At 44.3% G+C, this 12,787-nt stretch overlaps 2 protein-coding genes across 6 annotated transcripts in view; one reads left to right on the top strand and one right to left on the bottom strand.

Moving 5' to 3' along the window:
* tepsin (TEPSIN adaptor related protein complex 4 accessory protein) overlaps positions 1 to 2,380 on the bottom strand; it is a 21,252-nt gene extending 18,872 nt beyond the window's left edge. The window contains exons 1-3 of one of the 4 annotated variants that reach the window (XM_060940009.1): positions 2,266 to 2,380; positions 1,929 to 2,001; positions 1,755 to 1,846 (exon numbers count right to left, since the gene is read on the bottom strand). In XM_060940009.1, the coding sequence (XP_060795992.1) occupies positions 1,755 to 1,846; positions 1,929 to 2,001; positions 2,266 to 2,304 (204 nt within the window). In that variant the 5' untranslated portion in view covers positions 2,305 to 2,380. The other 3 variants (XM_060940011.1, XM_060940012.1, XM_060940010.1) reach the window with 3 other exon arrangements.
* On the top strand, positions 1,795 to 12,787 carry ndufaf8 (NADH:ubiquinone oxidoreductase complex assembly factor 8). 2 transcript variants are annotated; one of them, XM_060940018.1, is made up of 4 exons: positions 1,795 to 2,019; positions 10,672 to 10,794; positions 10,896 to 11,006; positions 12,329 to 12,787. In XM_060940018.1, exons 2-4 carry the CDS (start codon positions 10,714 to 10,716, stop codon positions 12,347 to 12,349), a joined length of 213 nt encoding a protein of 70 aa, XP_060796001.1. In that variant the 5' UTR covers positions 1,795 to 2,019; positions 10,672 to 10,713; the 3' UTR covers positions 12,350 to 12,787. The 2 variants fall into 2 exon arrangements, with proteins under 2 accessions (XP_060796001.1, XP_060796000.1); XM_060940017.1 differs by having other exon boundaries at positions 1,796 to 2,019; positions 10,665 to 10,794.

Here is a 12,787-nt window from a genome sequence, read left to right as displayed (position 1 = left end):
GAAAGCTTTGGTGTTTTTTTTTTTTTTCACTTTTGTGGTTTCCTGCAGGTGTGGCAAACGATGTTTATCATCATTTTAGCACGATTAAAGATGCTGCCTTTATAAGAAAGCATGTGTTTTTTGAAACTGGGGAACTGGGGGTGCGTCAACCTGGTTGGAGTATAGAAAGGGGTGCGCGGCCAAAAAAAAGTTTGGGAACCGCTGTGCTAAAGCTACACTAGCATGGTTTAAAGGGAAACATTTAAAGGTTTTGGAATGGCCTAATCAAAGCCCAGCCTTCAATTCAATTGAGAATCCGTGGCATAACTTTGATTGCTGTACACCAACGCAACCCGTCTAACTTGAACGAGTTGGAGCAGTTTTGCCTGGAGGAATGGGCAAACATCCCAGTGGCTAGATGTGCTAAGCTAATAGAGGCATAGCCCAAGAGACTTGCAGCTGTAATTGCAGCAAAAAGTGGCTCTACAAAGTATTGACTTTAGGGGGGTGAATACTAGGGTGCATCAGTTGCCCTCACTTTCATAAAATCTGATGCATTTTTGTTTGGGTGTTCCTTCTCACCAATAAAGACAACCTGTAAAATTTTTTGACCATATTCAAAAGTCTAATGGTGACACCATGAGGTTCATTTTTTTGCCAAAAAACGCTTATTTTATGTTTTTGCGTAAGGTTTGATCACAATGTTGGACTCCATTTATTGATTTCTTGTGACCCAGAGATGTTAAGAATCTTTGCAAGGGATTGAGAAGCATTAATGTGATTCATAATACATTTGTATTGTTTAAAAGTAGTTGAACAATGATTCAATGAACAGCTAAAACTCAAACTGTGCTTGATAATATATTTAGAATATGTACTAAAAATGTGTATCTAAGATATTTGGTATACTCTATAAAGGTGCCATAATGTTTCATGAAAAAAGTGATCAAAATTGTCATAAAAGTCATAAAATAGCAGCTTTTTCCATAACTTTGAGCTCCTGGTGCCACCATTAAACTTTTGAATTTTGTCAAAATATTTCACCCAGTGTGTTTTCTTACCAAAAGGAACATCTCATATCTCATTATCTGTAGCCGCTTTATCCTGTTCTACAGGGTCGCAGGCAAGCTGGAGCCTATCCCAGCTGACTACGGGCGAAAGGCGGGGTACACCCTGGACAAGTCGCCAGGTCATCACAGGGCTGACACATAGACACAGACAACCATTCACACTCACATTCACACCTACGGTCAATTTAGAGTCACCAGTTAACCTAACCTGCATGTCTTTGGACTGTGGGGGAAACCGGAGCACCCGGAGGAAACCCACGCGGACACGGGGAGAACATGCAAACTCCGCACAGAAAGGCCCTCGTCGGCCACGGGGCTCGAACCCGGACCTTCTTGCTGTGAGGTGACAGCGCTAACCACTACACCACCGTGCCGCCCCAAAAGGAACATAAAAACAAAAATGCATTATGATCGGAGGAACTTTTCATTTTTAGGGGGCAACTGATGCACCCTAGTGAATACCTACGCATGCTCCACATTTATTTTTTCCCCAATCTTAGTTTGCGTCACACAAAAAATTATTTTCACCTTTAGGAGTGGTAGGCATGTTGTGTAAATCAAATGGTACTAACCCTCCAAAAATCCATTTTAATTCCAGCTTGTAATGCGACAAAACACCGAGGAGGATGAATACTTTTGCAAGACACTGTATATGGATGAAATGCCCAGAACAGTGTGCTTGACTTGTCCAGGAGTGTTGCTCACCTTCAGCTTCACATGACAGGATTCAACCTGCAGCCGCTCCAGAAGGTATTCCAGAAGACACTGGCAGCAGCCCAGTGACTCATGGGAAATTTCTTGGATGTTTTAAAAGTCAAGGGCTTTGTTAGGCAGTAGTATTTGTAAACACAGCTCTAGAACATTACTTGAAAAGGATACTGCTAATTTCCTCGAAGAGATATCCAGGACAAGGCGCTTCGTCATCTGCAGTCGCCTTCATAAGAGTCGGGATCTGAGGAAACACAGGAAGGTAAGAGCTGGAGAAAAGCCACAACACACAGCTTTATTATCCGAGCCAACACACCGAGTTAGATCGGGAAATCTAGTAAATAATAAAGATAATAAACTGGCCTGAACAGACCCACTTCATGTTTACCCGGGTGTGTTAGTTAGCAACTCACCTATAGATAAGCACGTTAGCTATAAACATTTCAATGTAAAATTCAAACTTGTTAGAGCTACACTTCCACATTAAATTACAATATATAACACGTACTTTTTGCAAGAAAGCTAATCTCTCCATTAACGTAGCCATTTGTTACCGCTCTCGGGTTATTCCCGTGCCTGTGTATCATTGCTGACTGGGTTAGGCCGAATCACCGTGCACTGTCATACTACACACCTACATTACTCGCTTATTGGTCCGACTCCTTTACGTCACTATCAGAGCTTACCAATAAGCGAACAGACGTTAATTCAAAAGGGCGGGTCGTTCAAGAACTTGAGCAATCGCTGACATTTCCCCACCCGTATTCACACAAGTCCCCCTTTCTGTGCTATGATTGGTTGATAATTCTCATTCAGTGTTTGAGTTTCGCGTCAACCAATCATAGTGCAGGAGGTAGGATGTTGTCTGAATACGGGTAGGACACTAATGCTCCTTTCAGTTGGTCTGAACGTTATTGTAATTTCGAATTCTGGACAGATTCTATTGAAGAAGAAGATTTATCAAACGGATATTTAAGCACAGTGAAATTCCTCTCTGCATTTAACCTATCTGAAGAAGTGAACACGCATGCGCGCGCTCACACACTCACACACACACGTGTGTGCCTTGAACAAGGTGCCTTGCACAAGGGCACTTCAGCCCAAGGTCGCCGCATCGACAGACAATAACCTTTGGTATGAGCTTGCAAAATGAAAATGATGCACTCTCGAGTAGCTAATGTAATTCTATATCTGGCTTTTATATATATATATATATATATATATATATATATATATATATATATATATACACACACACACAAGAATAGAATCCTAAAATCATCCCCCAAATGTGTTTATTTCTTTAAATTATATTTAAGATCCTTAAAATTTGTAAAAGGAGCAAAAGCAGAAGGTGTATGATATTTTAAAACATTTTCCCACTGAATGAAATAACAGAGAGGATTATTTCCCCTTGTATGTATTTTTAATGTCTCATCTCATCTCATCTTCATCCGCTAATCTGGAGCTGGGTCGTGGAGGCAGCAGTCTGAGCATGGAAGCCCAAACTTCCCTCTCCCCAGACACTTCGGCCAGCTCCTCAGGAAGAATACCGAGGCGTTCCCAGGCCAGCCGAGAGACATAGTCCCTCCAGCGTGTCCTGGGTCTTCCCCGGGGCCTCCTCCTGGGGGGACATGCCTGGAACACCTCCCCAGGGAGGCGTCCAGGAGGCATCCAAAAGAGATGCCCGAGCCACCTCAGCTGATTCCTCTCGATGTGGAGGAGCAGCGGCTCTACTCCAAGCTCCTCCCGAGTGACTGTGCTTCTCACCCTATCTCTAAGGGAGCGCCCAGCCACCCTGCGAAGGAAACTCATTTCGGCCGCTTGTATCCGCTATCTTGTTCTTTCGGTCATTACCCAAAGCTCATGACCATAGGTGAGAGTTGGAACGTAGATCAACCGGTAAATTGAGAGCTTCGCCTTTTGGCTCAGCTCCTTCACCATGATGGACTGGTAAAGCGACCGCATCACTGCGGAGGCTGCACCGATCCGCCTGTCGATCTCATGCTCCATCTTTCCCTCACTCGTGAACAAGATCCCGAGATACTTAAACTCCTCCACTTGAGGCAGGACTTCTCCACCAACCTGGAGAGGGCAAGCCACCCTTTTCTGGTCGAGAACCATGGCCTTGGACTTGGAGGTGCTGATTCTCATCCCAGCCGCTTCACACTCGACTGCAAACCACCCCAGTGCACGTTGAAGGTCCTGGTTTTAAGAAGCCAACAGGACAACAACATCCGCAAAAAGCAGAGATGAAATCCTGTGGTTCCCAAACAGGACTCCCTCTGGCCCCTGGCTGCACCTAGAAATTCTGTCCATAAAAATTATGAACAGAACCGGTGACAAAGGGCAGCCCTGCCGGAGTCCAACATGCACTGGGAACAGGTCTGACTTACTGCCGGCAATGCAAACCAGACTCCTGCTTTGTTCGTACAGGGACTGGACAGCCCTTAGCAAAGAGCCCCGAACCCCATACTCCCGAAGCACCCCCCACAGAATACCACGAGGGATATGATCGAATGCCTTCTCCAGATCCACAAAGCACATGTGGATTGGTTGGGCAAACTCCCATGAACCCTCGATCACCCTATGAAGAGTATAGAGCTGGTCCAGTGTTCCATTGACCAGGACGAAAACCGCATTGTTCCTCCTGGATCCGAGGTTCGACTATCGGCCGAATTCTCTCCAGTACCCTGGAGTAAACCTTCCCGGGGAGGCTGAGAAGTATGATTCCCCTATAATTGGTGCACACTCTCCGGTCACCTTTCTTGAAAAGAGGGACCACCACCCCGGTCTGCCACTCCAGAGGCACTGTCCCCAACTGCCACACAATGTTGCAGAGGCGTGTCAGCCAAGACAGCCCCACAACATCCAGAGACTTGAGATACTCAGGGCGGATCTCATCCACCCCCAGTGCCTTGCCACCGAGGAGCTTGCAAACCACCTCAGTGACTTCAGCTTGGGTAATGGACGAGTCCACCTCTGAGTCATCAGCCTCCGCTTCCTCAATGGAAGATGTGATGGTGGGATTGAGGAGATCCTCAAAGTATTCCTTCCACTGCCCGACAATATCCCCAGTCAAGGTCAACAGCTCCCCACCCGCACTGTAAACAGTGTTGGCAGAGTACTGCTTCCCCCTCCTGAGGCGCTGGACAGTTTGCCAGAATTTCTTTGAGGCCGACCGATAGTCCTCCTCCATGGCCTCACCGAACTCCTCCCAGTTCCGAGTTTTTGCCTCCGCAACTGCCCCAGCTGTGGCATGCCTGGCCTGCCGATACCCGTCAGCTGCCTCAGGAGTCCCGGAGGCCAACATGGCCCAATAGGACTCCTTCTTCAGCCTGACGGCATCCTTTACTTCCGGTGTCCACCACCGGGTTCAGGGATTGCCGCCATGACAGGCACCGAAGACCTTGTGGCCACAGCTCCAAACAGCCGCATCAACAATGGAGGCAGAGAACATGGTCCACTCAGACTCAATGTCCCCCACCTCCCTCGGGAGCTGGGAGAAGCTCTCCCGGAGGTGGGAGTTAAAGACCTCCCCAACAGAGTGCTCGGCCAGATGTTCCCAGCAGACCCTCACCATACGTTTGGGCCTGCCAGGTCTGTCCGGCTTCCTCGTCCGCCAGCGGATCCAACTCTCCACTAGGTGGTGATCAGTTGACAGTTCAGCCCCTCTCTTCACCTGAGTGTCGAAGACATAGGGCTGGAGATCAGATGAAACGACAACAAAGTCGATCATCAACCTCCGACCTAAGGTGTCCTGGTGCCACGTACACTTATGGACACCCCTATGCTCGAACATGGTTTTCGTTATGGACAAACCGTGACTAGCACAGAAGTCCAATAACAAAACACCACTCGGGTTCAGATCGGGGAGGCCGTTCCTCCCAATCACGCCCCTCCAGGTGTCACTGTCGTCGCCCACGTAAGCATTGAAGTCCCCCAGTAGAACAATGGAGTCCCCAGTCTGAGCACCTCTCAGTACCTCTCCCAGGGACTCCAAGAAGGCCAAATACTCTATACTGCTATACTATACTGCTTCCCCAACCCGAAGGTGCAGAGAGGCGACCCTCTCGTTCACTGGGATAAACTCCAACACATGGCGGCTGAGCTGTGGAGCTATAAGCAAGCTCACACCAGCCTGCCGCCTCTCACCATGGGCGACTCCAGAGAAGTGGAGCTCGAGGAGCTGGGTTCCGGAGCCCAAGCTGTGCATGGAGGTGAGCCCGACTATCTCTAGCCAGTACCTCTCAACCTCCCGCACAAGCTCAGGCTCTTTCCCCCCCAGCGAAGTGACATTCCATGTCCCAAAAGCTAGCCGCTGTGTTCGGGGATCATGTCATCGAGGCCCCTGCCTTTGACTGCCGCCCAATCCACACTGCACCGGTCCCTTACTACTACCTCTGTGGGTGGTGAACCCACAGGAGGATTTTTAATGTCTCATCTCATTATCTCTAGCCGCTTTATCCTGTTCTACAGGGTCGCAGGCAAGCTGGAGCCTATCCCAGCTGACTATGGGTGAAAGGTGGGGTACACCCTGGACAAGTTGCCAGGTCATCACAGGGCTGACATATAGACACAGACAACCATTCACATTCACACCTACGGTCAATTTAGAGTCACCAGTTAACCTAACTTGCATGTCTTTGGACTGTGGGGGAAACCAGAGCACCCGGAGGCAACCCACGTGGACATGGGGATAACATGCAAACTCCGCACAGAAAGGCCCTCGCCGGCCACGGGGCTTGAACCTGGACCTTCTTGCTGTGAGGCGACAGTGCTAACCACTACACCACCGTGCCCACAGGCGCAGATAGAGGGGGGGACGGGGGGGGGGATTCGTCCCACCCAGATTTAAATTCACCTCGTTTGGTCCCCCCCACTTATAGGGAGGAAAAAACGTCTATGCTGTCTTTCTTTGCATAAAGCAAACCTCACGGAAAAATCAAAAGACTAATTACCATTCGGTTTATTGAGGTGCACAGCAGTACATACATAGTTGCAACTGCGCAGACTGCACAGGTTGCGAGCTCGAGCTTGGTTGCTATGGTTACCCACAACAAGTTTGACAGGCATATCGGGGACAGCTCCTCCTAGTTCAGGACCCCAACATGGCATGATGAAGGGTGCCAAAAGGCAGAAAACAATTGCATCGTTTTTTCAAAAAAAAAAACGACTGTAAGTAAACTGTGCCTTACTTTATCATATCACCTTGCAATTTTTTGATAGTCTGTTCAAAGTAATGTCGTAGTGAAAGTAAAATCGTACAGAGTAGAGATGCCTTTCTGGTAGCCTCCTTCTTTCGGTGGTAGCCTGTAGATACAGTGCTCAGAAGGCAGTTTTAATGTTTAATCTGGCGTTCCCTGCCATAATTTCAGCAAGCATATTGTTTCATAAGGAAACTTTGCGAAGAGTTGTTGACTGACTGCCGCTCACGCAACACACAGGCATAGTTAGAAAGTCAGGATGCACTGGTTTACACTTTACACACACACACGTAGCCCAGCCTCTCGCTATGGTTAACAGTTAGAACTTAGCGGTTTTAAGACTAGTTTTGCAATTTCTGTGTGTGATGATAATGTGTAAACTTTGGATTTCCATAGGCTATGTTAAAATGTTATCATTGTCCTGGCCTGCAGGTAGCTCCTGGTGATGGCAGTGAGGGAGGTGAAATAACATGTATACACACTACCGTTCAAAAGTTTGGGGTCACCCAGACAATTTTGTGTTTTCCATGAAAAGTCACACTTTTATTTACCACCATAAGTTGTAAAATGAATAGAAAATATAGTCAAGACATTTTTCTGGCCATTTTGAGCATTTAATTGACCCCACAAATGTGAAGCTCCAGAAACTCAATCTGCTCAAAGGAAGGTCAGTTTTATAGCTTCTCTAAAGAGCTAAACTGTTTTCAGCTGTGCTAACATGATTGTACAAGGGTTTTCTAATCATCCATTAGCCTTCTGAGGCAATGAGCAAACACATTGTACCATTAGAACACTGGAGTGATAGTTGCTGGAAATGGGCCTCTATACACCTATGGAGATATTGCACCAAAAACCAGACATTTGCAGCTAGAATAGTCATTTACCACATTAGCAATGTATAGAGTGTATTTCTGATTAGTTTAAAGTGATCTTCATTGAAAAGAACAGTGCTTTTCTTTCAAAAATAAGGACATTTCAAAGTGACCCCAAACTTTTGAACGGTAGTGTATATATTATATATATATAGGGGAGAGCGGGGTAAGATGAGCCACTTTTTACATTTTTCATCATAACTACATGTTAAAGCCATTTTTGCTTCCAGTCTACACACCATACCAAATTTCAAAGTGTACTGTTACTATCTGAGCAAAAAATAATTGATAAGCTCTTATGGTTAGAGTGATATTACCTCTTGAAAAAAAATGTCAAGTGGCTCAACTTACCCCATGCACGGGGTAAGATGAGCCACTGTGTGGGGTAAATTGAGCCAACACAAAACATGTTAGGTTAACAAAGTAAACAACTTTTATTATTAGAAATGCAATCAGTGAATCAAGTCAAGTCAAGCAAGTGGGGGATAGGGCCGTTGCATAGAGAAGGGGAGATGAAGAGAGAGGTGATAGAACGAGATGGGATAGGGAGGGATAGATAGATGGATAGAGAGAGAGAGATATGCATAGATAGATAGAAAGAGGGATGGTTAGAGAGGGAATGAGAGATATACTATATTATAGAAATTACTAAAACAGTAGAACAGTGCCAAAAAATCTTATTTCTTTCAGTAGGTTAAAACATTGCTAAAACATGCAGCAATCATTCCATCAATCATTTCATCATTATTCAATGTTCCAAGCGTTCAAATTGCAAGGGAACACCATTTGCCTCTCCCGCCGTGCTGTCCCCCCAACAGTAAAGGGGTGGGGCAATTTTTTCACAATATCCTGTCTTGACAGGACAGCCTTATCTTTCTCTTTGAAGACAAAGGTCGGCTTTCTTGCAGAGCCATGGCATGACCGGCTTCTTTTGACAAATCTTGCCTCTATTTCGAAGACATCCAATTTGATTATCTGGCCAATGAAGAAATGCACTTTCTTCTTCCCCGTGAATTTTGCCACAACATAATCCCCCACATCTAACAACTGGTCTTCCTCATCTGATGTCATATATGTTGTTGTCATATATGACCAGTAAATGTGAAAACTTAAGTGTCATCCATATTGGGTAAGCTCAGCCACCAATGGGGTAAGTTGAGCCAGTGGCTCAACTTGCCCCACATCTAATGGCTCGTCTTACCCCGTGGCCACCATTTTGTAGAAAAATGCTAATAAAGGGGATTAGGCTAATCAAAATTATTTTATTAGCATTCATATCATAGCTTAGAAAGCCACTAACTTAACCCTAATGTGTCTAAATATTATTCTACTTTTGTCTTCTCTAAATTATCTTCACTGTGGACAAACATGGAATTGACTTAGAAAGCACAAAAACACATTTTTATAAATATCTCCCTCACCTAGTTTGACATGTGGTGCTCCTCTCCACAAGTGTAAGTAAATGGTCCCGCCCCCCTTTGAATGTGGTCACATGGTCACATTTGTTTACTGTTTCTTAGAAACAGGGGGTGGCTCATCTTACCCTCTGGCTCATCTTACCCCGCTCTCCCCTATATATATATATATATATATATATATATATATATATATATATATATATACACGCACACATACATATATACACAAAATGGAATCATTTGCTGACAGCTCAGTCCCCCCCAGTTCAAAAATCCTATCTGCGCCCCTGACCGTGCCGCCATAGGATGATGTGATGTTGCCATATTGGTTTTGTACATTTGCACTTTTTCAATAAAGTGTTTTATTTTAAAAAAATCCGAATTCCTGATCTAAAAAGTTGCATGTAAACTTTCCGGTTATAAGTGATAATCCTTCAGAAATAATTTCCGATTTGTTACTATCCTTCATTCCCACATTATAGCAGAGTAAATACAGTGTCAGTTTTCTCTGTGGGTAATTACATTTACATCGGGTGGCCATTGACTGCAAGAGTCACTGATTTATCTCTAACTACTGCATCTGTTGCACATTTTAACAATAAACACAATGGGGGGGGGAACCCTCACAATTACATCTTTTACATTTGGGTATTGGGCGGCACGGTGGTGTAGTGGTTAGCGCTGTCGCCTCACAGCAAGAAGGTCCGGGTTCGAGCCCCGGGGCCGGCGAGGGCCTTTCTGTGTGGAGTTTGCATGTTCTCCCCGTGTCCGCGTGGGTTTCCTCCGGGTGCTCCGGTTTCCCCCACAGTCCAAAGACATGCAGGTTAGGTTAACTGGTGACTCTAAATTGACCGTAGGTGTGAATGTGAGTGTGAATGGTTGTCTGTGTCTACGTGTCAGCCCTGTGATGACCTGGCGACCTGTCCAGGGTGTATCCCGCCTTTCACCCGTAGTCAGCTGGGATAGGCTCCAGCTTGCCTGCGACCCTGTAGAACAGGATAAAGCGGCTACAGATAATGAGATGAGATGAGACATTTGGGTATTATATTATGGCATCAGGGAATCCGAGGAGCGCGTGAAGAGAGCATAAAGCTGGTCCTGAGGCACGTCAGTGGGTCAAAGGTCATAAATATGGCGCTGCTCTTGTAGACGGTTATGTCTTTCGGAATGGGTTTGTAGGCTTGTGTACTTTGTGATTATATATATATATATATTTTGCGACAGTGGCCTTGAAAACACGATATGCCTTCGATATCGTTGGAATTGTAATACAATTTTAAATCACCGTAATTAAACAGTACAGAGTTAGATAGCTAACCTTGGCTAATGCTCTTGCATACGGTCTGTGGCAGAATAAGTGACGTAATTGTTAACGTTTCTTCCGATTGGTGATATGCTTTTGCTTACGAGCTATCAGCCAATCGCAGTGTAGGAGGCGGGATCTTTGCAGTTACCAGTCATGTCCGGGAGAAATGTTTGGATCAGTACCCGGGAGCGGATGAGGCGATTCCCGGAGCTGTTATCCCGGTGTTCAGTAGAGGTAAATCAAACCATGAGTCTATCGACTAATTACCAAAGATTGCATGAAAACCTTTTGGTGGATCATCTCACTGTACTGGTCTGAACTGTGTTGTGTTGTAGGCAGCTGTTTATGGTAAATGTGTGGTTTCCACGACAACAGGCAAACAGGAGCTGAGGAAAGATCTGTGCCTGAAGGAGTTTGAAGCTCTGAAGACCTGCTTCATCAACGCTGTTAGTTACACTGACTTGCTAATCAAAAGTATTTTGTGTTTAATCCTGAACTAATGCTTAATTATGATACACGTTTTGTTAGAAATTCTTAAATCTTAGAAATACTTTCTATACAGTTGAATGCAAAAGTTTGCATATTTTCAGGATGAAATGGAGAAATGTTTGCATGTACATTTACAAATGTGGCATAAATATTCTTTAATGAGTTTTACCACATTCTACATTTATAGCTGCCTCAGTGTTCTGAACAGCACTCTATTCCTCTCAGTTATTAAATTCACCCTGTTATTTCTTCTTGACATGACCTCTCTGTTGGGACTTTTCAAATGTGGGTCCTGGAAAAATTGTGACTTTTTTTTGTTCTTTTGGTTAATTTCACACGATGTTTCTTGTTAAACTACGAAGGATGCAGACTTGTGGATGCTGCTATAAAAATATATAATCCGTAATATAATCCATAGTATACACTTCTTAATTATATGTAAAAAATATTTCCTGGAACAAAAGTGTGTAGATATAGTAGCAGTCAAAAGTTTGGATAAGCCTTCTAATTCAATAGTCTTTCTTTTTTTTATTATTAATTAAGACGCGTCATGTCTTGAAGTAACGATTGATGTCGTTTCTCTTTACTTAGTTGAGCAGTTCTTGACATAATATGGATTATTACAGTTGTTGAGTAGGGCTATTTACTGTTTGATCTTCGACACATTAACAAGGCAATAAATTCCACTAGTTAACTTTTGACGAGGCACACCGGTTAACTGACTAGCATTCCAGGTGACTACCTCATGAAGCTGGTTAAGATAATGGAATTGTTTTTAATTTATTCGTCACATAGAGCACAGTGAAATTCTGCATTTAACCCATCTGGGGTTAAATGTGGGCAGCTGTCCTGTAGTGCCCAGGGAGCAGTTGGCGGTTTGGTGCCTTTATTCAAGGGTACTTCAGCCATTCCTGCTGGTCCAGGGAATCAAACCTTTAAGCTATGGCTTCCCCTGCCAATAGTGCGCAAAGTAGCCACTGTTTAGGTTGATAATCTAAAATGTGAAATATAAATTTTTTTTAATTCACCATACTTCCATATATTTTCAAAATGCAGAAAATCTTAAGATTAGATGTCCAAACTCTTGAAGTGTGTACATGATTTTATATCTAAAAATCTCCCACTTGAGTGGGGTCTGCGGGGTTTTTTTTCCTTTCCCCAATTCCCACCAAATCTGCATTCCAGATTTAAAAAAAAAAATCCATGTCTTTTGTTTTACCAAATTATATAAAGCACAGATGAGGATTAATTTGAATCCAATGAATTAACTTTTTTGCAGGCAAATCGAGGGAGGAGGTAGAGGAAGAATTCAAGCCTGGATGTACTACTTGCTATTAATCCATCTGTTTGTTCATTCACTCATCTTCAGTAAGTGTTTTATCCTCAGGATCATGGTGGATTCAAAACCTCTACCAGGAACACTGGGCATTAGGTTGTGTTACAGCCTGGGTGGGACATTGATACACATACGTTGAAATGTAGGGGCAATTTATCAAAGCCAATCCACCCAAGAGCATGTTTTCAGACAGTGGAAGGAAACCCAAATGGACACGGGCAGAATGTGAAACTTCATACAGATGGTAACCGGAGTTTCCCTGCCTCCCTTCTGTGGTGTTTCCCTCCTCCTCCTGTAACCATCATCTGATGTTTTATTGAAATATTTGAATCACATGAATATGTATATCAAAACAATGTTGATTGTCTTGGTGCATAAAAATTAAATCCTCTATATGGCTCA

Source organism: Neoarius graeffei, chromosome 14, assembly GCF_027579695.1.
Source record: "Neoarius graeffei isolate fNeoGra1 chromosome 14, fNeoGra1.pri, whole genome shotgun sequence".
Lineage (NCBI taxonomy): Eukaryota > Metazoa > Chordata > Actinopteri > Siluriformes > Ariidae > Neoarius > Neoarius graeffei.
Note: the sequence above shows the minus strand (reverse complement) of the source record. Positions and strands in the feature narration are given on the sequence as shown.

Coding starts and splice junctions, on each gene's coding strand:
- ndufaf8 (XM_060940018.1), top strand. CDS start 10,714: ATGTCCGGGAGAAATGTTTGGATCAGTACCCGGGAGCGGATGAGGCGA. Junction 10,795..10,895: donor TATCCCGGTGTTCAGTAGAG/GTAAATCAAACC, acceptor GTTGTGTTGTAG/GCAGCTGTTTATGGTAAATG. Junction 11,007..12,328: donor AGACCTGCTTCATCAACGCT/GTTAGTTACACT, acceptor ACTTTTTTGCAG/GCAAATCGAGGGAGGAGGTA.